The sequence below is a fragment of the Rhagoletis zephyria genome, unplaced genomic scaffold (genome assembly GCF_001687245.7).
Source record: "Rhagoletis zephyria isolate East Lansing unplaced genomic scaffold, Rhagoletis_zephyria_1.1 Rzeph_scaffold_22093, whole genome shotgun sequence".
Lineage (NCBI taxonomy): Eukaryota > Metazoa > Arthropoda > Insecta > Diptera > Tephritidae > Rhagoletis > Rhagoletis zephyria.
In genome coordinates, this window is record NW_016179151.1 from 1,607 (window position 1) to 6,811 (window position 5,205).

The window sequence follows — 5,205 nt, forward strand, 5'->3', positions numbered from 1 at the left end:
CGTAAACTTATCTATATTAAACTATAGTTAAATCAGTAATAGATAAGTTAACATGCCTAACACTTTTATAGTATGTATGTATAAAAAAACGTAAGGAACATACAATACATATATGTATGTATATATATCAGTCTTTCTTAGTTTAAAAATTCACCTCTTACATAAAGAAAGATGAATAGGTATATACCCCTGTGGTCAGCTGATTAAGTTATGAATGTGACATTTTGACCAGTTTTGGCTACTTGTCTTTTATTTATTTAATGTTATATATTATGAAAAAGTCTAGCAAATTACATAACCAGTACCATATAATTCACATCTCAAACTTCGTACAAAAATTTAGACAAAATTAACAAACTTTAGTTATCACACCACAAAATGTTTAACTTTTTATTCAGAATTTCGGGAAAATTTTAGGTATGCAGTTTTATAGCCTATTAAATAATTTGTGGAGCGTACTTTATACTTTGGGCGTAATTGTTAAATTTTTTGAATGTTTTATAATTTTTGGATGGAATTCGAAATAAGAAGGAATTCGAAGAATAAGTGGTGCTAATTCATGATTCAGTAATAAAATTATACATCAAATTAACAAAATAAAAATAGTCAAAACTGCTCAAAATATCACTTAACTTAATCAGGTTACCAAAAGGGGACATACATATGTTATTAGCAAAGTTGTACAGAATTCTAATTCTCCCTTAATTTGAAAGGTATTTTAGAATACTCTTGTTTAATCTGGCCATTTCATTCGATATTATTTTATTTTTCCTCGATATAACTTAAAACGAAATTAAAGTTATTATGGAGAATCATGGAGGATGATCATTAAAAAATGTTTTAAAAATCTAAACTACTGAAGGAAATTTTGCGATTTTTTTTGGTTCAAAAAAAATTTTGTGTTCAAACTCAATTCTCTTTTTTTGGCACAACTGATAAACTAAAAAGGCGGTCCAATGTATTAGATGGAATTAAAAAAAAAAANTGTCACTTAACTTAATCAGGTTACCAAAAGGGGACATACATATGTTATTAGCAAAGTTGTACAGAATTCTAATTCTCCCTTAATTTAAAAGGTATTTTAGAATACTCTTGTTTAATCTGATGTCCATTTCATTCGATATTATCTTATTTTTTCTCGATATAACTTAAAACGAAATTAAAGTTATTAGGGAGAATCATGGAGGATGATCAGTAAAAAATGTTTAAAAAATCCAAACTACTGAAGGAAATTTTGCGATTTTTTTTGTTCAAAAAAAATTTTGTGTTCAAACTCAATTCTCTTTTTTTGGCACAACTGATTAACTGAAAAGGCGGTCCAATGTATTAGATGGAATTAAAAAAAACATCGATGCATCTATTTAAAAATCCAATAAAAAATTGTTTATGCATCGGTAGTTTACAGACATCCCTTGTTGTATTTGTAGTGGCTGCTAAAACAACAACAAACACCCCTACAAAGAACGATAAAATGGTTATATCTACTCTGTTTGCTTTCCTTCGGAAATTCTCTGGCATTGGCGCTTGCAAAATTCAATATTTTATAGGCGTGTGAACATACTTACATATCAATGTCAATGTCCATGCAAATTTACATACTTACAAACATACATAATTTTTAGCCCAGTACAATTAAAAAAGATGATCAGTTGCTATTTAAACATGAACTTGTATTTTTTATTTAGTGTTCTGAGTATAATACCTGTTAAATCAACGAATAAATAAGGGGTTGGCTGATGGAGCTTCGGAATGCATTACCCAGGCTGCTAATTACCTTAATTTGTGTCGTCCTTGAACCGAATTGGAAACTATTCCATTGTTTTTCTGGCTTCCATTGCAATAGCAAACGCTTGAGGCACCAGAGTACATATGTGGTTGAATACTGGCTGCGCTTTTCATATCATTGAAAATTTCTTCGTTTATTTTTTCTTCATTTATTCAGTCAAACTTTGTAAGCGGACTTGAATTGCAATACTAAAAAATTTTATGTTTCATGAATGTCATAACTTAAACTGTACCATCTGGGCTTTGAAATTCCGACAGGGCATGTATGGGATTTTGCACCTTTTTCTGCGAACCTTTGCGTACTTTTGCGCGTACTTCTTCGGGCTTCTCTGGGCGCACTAATGGTTTCTTTTCCGGTGCTTTCATCTTCCAAACTACAATCGGCGATGTAACTGTGCCTTGCCGGGTGTATTTCGTTGACGCTACGTACGAATATTTAACGGTCAATACAACTGCATTCATCAGATTCTTTGCTGCTTGGATAAGGGAAGTAGCGCTGTCCAGTCCGGATACAATTAGTTCGCCGCTTATATTCTGTACGTCTGCCTTGACTTTCGAAGTTATTTGAATTTGATGACAATAGAGAGCTATACGCTGCAAATATGCTAGTAAATCCTTTTTGGTGCTGCTTTCTGGACACTGCTCGGCGATTTCTCGCGTAAGTTTGTCGAGTTTCGTCCCGGCCTCGGATATCTTTTTAGCTGCATTAATAACGTCCATAGTGGTTTTCAACGGTCCGCGACCGCGTGTGAAGTCAGTCATTTCCATCATGATCATACACATATGCTTGGCTAAGAAAATTATATCGTTACCTGCGTCATCCCATTTAGCAACCTCAGAATCGAAGGTAAGTTTTTCGCGGCGAAACAGCTCCACTTGCTGAGCAATTTTTTGTTTGTCCTCTTCGGTCATCTTGCGCATGGCTTCGCGCGCTGTACAAATACCGCTTATTTCAGGATACTCGTCGACTGTCGGTCCGCCTTCTTGTGCACTGGATTTGCTACGAGTCTCCGACATTGTATTCTCAGCCGGCTCAAATTCAGTGTCTGTGTCCAGTTCATCTGAGTTACGATTCATAAGTACCGCCCGTCGTATTTCACGTACACCATCATACACCAGCCGCGAAGCATCGATGAAGTCATTTTCATCAACATCCCTACTGCAGTTGTTAACGAGAGCATCTACTGCAGTATCAACGCGTTGGGCGAAATTGGCCATCACCTGTTCCTTGAGAACTCTAACTGCATCCATTACCCTTTTGGTATAAACGCAAGGCTCGTAATTATCCATTTCAGCCTCTACAACATCGCAGATTCGCGCTGATCTCCCCTGAATAGCACCAGCCGTGGATCGTAGCTCTTGTGGTGCCCCCATTTGCAATGACATGACGCATTTATTAACGTCCTCTAGTATATGATTCTCGGAAACGGCCAGAAAATCGTCTATTGTTGTAATATCATCAACAGCTTCGGTGAGAATGCGCACTTGAGCTTCCCATGCCTGGCGATAAGCAGCCATATTTTCTTGTGCAACCTTCGAGTTCGGGCGTACACATAGAATGGAAGCCGCGTTGATAACTTGAGGGCAGAGACTTTCTATTTGAGCTGCTGCAAATCGTACCATTTTCACTCCATCTTCGTTGTTCGACATACTGCATACCAAGTTTGCCACTTCCACTAACTTTTCTGCATGTCTTGTGAATATATCAGCCTTTTCTCGCAGTTTTGCTTCATTTCCTGTTTTTGCACACTCAATTAGATCGATGAGAGGAGTAGATGTCTCCAAGAAAGAATCAGATACATGGTCAACCACGGCTTTGCGTAGCTGGCGCCGAAGATCGCGTGTTTTGCGGCACATTTGATCTATAGCTCTATCCAAACCGGGTGTGTGATCTTTTTGTCCCATATTTGACATGTACTCGGATAACAAATCTTGAAGTGCTTGCCTAACTGCATTACACTCGGCAACAATTCTTTCACGACGCTCGTCACGTGTACAATCAGCATCAGCCATCAACGCTGCTGCGCTTATGATGCTTTCCAAACGTTCTTCAAGAAGCTGACGGGAATGTTCTTCGCTGTATGTTAAAGTATCCATGATGATACCCTCATCAAAGTCGTCAAGTGCTGCTGCTAATTCACCTGCACCACTATAAATCTCCGTTGGTTGTGAAGATTTGCCTTGAGCCACATCGCTGATGGTATTCACAGCTGCACAAACCTCCTTTAGTATAAAATCCCGATTTAATTTAGCCAAATCCAGCTCTGGATGCCGTACGTACACTTTGGATGCAGTGAAAAGCATAGTAGAATGTTTCTTAAGCATTGCACGTGCGGCAGCTAAATCGTCACGTAGTTGTGGATCTTTCAATTCCTGTTGCCTTTTTGCAGCTTGCTTAATCAGTTCACCAGCATTTTCACCAAACTGTTCAATGTTGCTAAGTAGCTCATCCTGGCTGCAGGCATTCTTAAGTTTGTTCAGATCATCTTCGACTACGTGTAAGGATTTCAGCAACAAGTGCACATCTACCATGTCCGCCAGTATAAGTAACCTTGTGACCGCAGAGAGAAGATTACGAGCAGCCCTTACCATGTTGCCACGCTTCAACGAAGAACATGGATCTGCAGCAAATTCCCTAGCAGCCATGCTCATGGCATCTCCAGTCTTACGTACCTCTTCTACTGCAGCCAGCATTTCCTGTGTAATATCCGGATTCTCGTAAGCAATTTGTTCGCCCTTGATAACAAAGTTTTCGGTTGCCTTTTCAATGGATGCCACAAGAGCGCTGGCTCGTTTCGATTTTCCTTTCTTCTTCTTACTCGGTTCTGTTGTATTCACTAAAGTAGTCACTTGCAACACCAAAGGCTCGAGTGTTTTCTCCACAGTCATTGTACGAATTTCCAAGTTTTTCAAATCCCATTTAGTAGCAATCTGTCCAAAATCGGATACAACGCCCATCATAATACTTATGTAGAATATCCAAAAGGAAAAATATATGTATATAAACTAAACTAGGTTGATTTTTCAAAAGCAAAAATTATACGTGCACAAAAATTGCTGCAACCACACCAAAATGAACTCGCGTCTGTTATTCGTTTGTCACTCTCGGCCAGTTGCTGTGATGAACTCTCATTCTCGTTAAATGAATGAGTTAATTCACTCTGTTGTGTATACAGTGTTGCCAGTTAAACTTTTTAGGTTAGATCTAACTTTTTTCTTTGTCGTTAGCTTTTCTTATTTTCAAACTCGCTTTTCCTAGCTGCACTAAATTATTGTTCGGTTCAGTTTTACTTGACGAAAGCGAATATCACCCGTCGGCATCGCTCCATCCGACGAAATTTACTCAGCGATCTCGTTCTCATTATACTTTAACAGTTTTTCAGGGGCTCACAATTGTTCCTATAAAACTAGGAAACTCCG

The 5,205-nt window shown here is 38.0% G+C and overlaps 1 protein-coding gene across 1 annotated transcript; it reads right to left on the reverse strand.

Annotated features, from left to right (window-relative positions):
- Positions 1-1,649: 1,649 nt before the first annotated feature.
- On the reverse strand, positions 1,650-4,898 carry alpha-Cat (catenin alpha). Its single transcript, XM_017637725.1, has one exon. It carries the CDS (start codon positions 4,744-4,746, stop codon positions 2,008-2,010), a length of 2,739 nt encoding a protein of 912 aa, XP_017493214.1. The 5' UTR covers positions 4,747-4,898; the 3' UTR covers positions 1,650-2,007.
- Between the last annotated feature and the right edge of the window lie 307 nt (positions 4,899-5,205).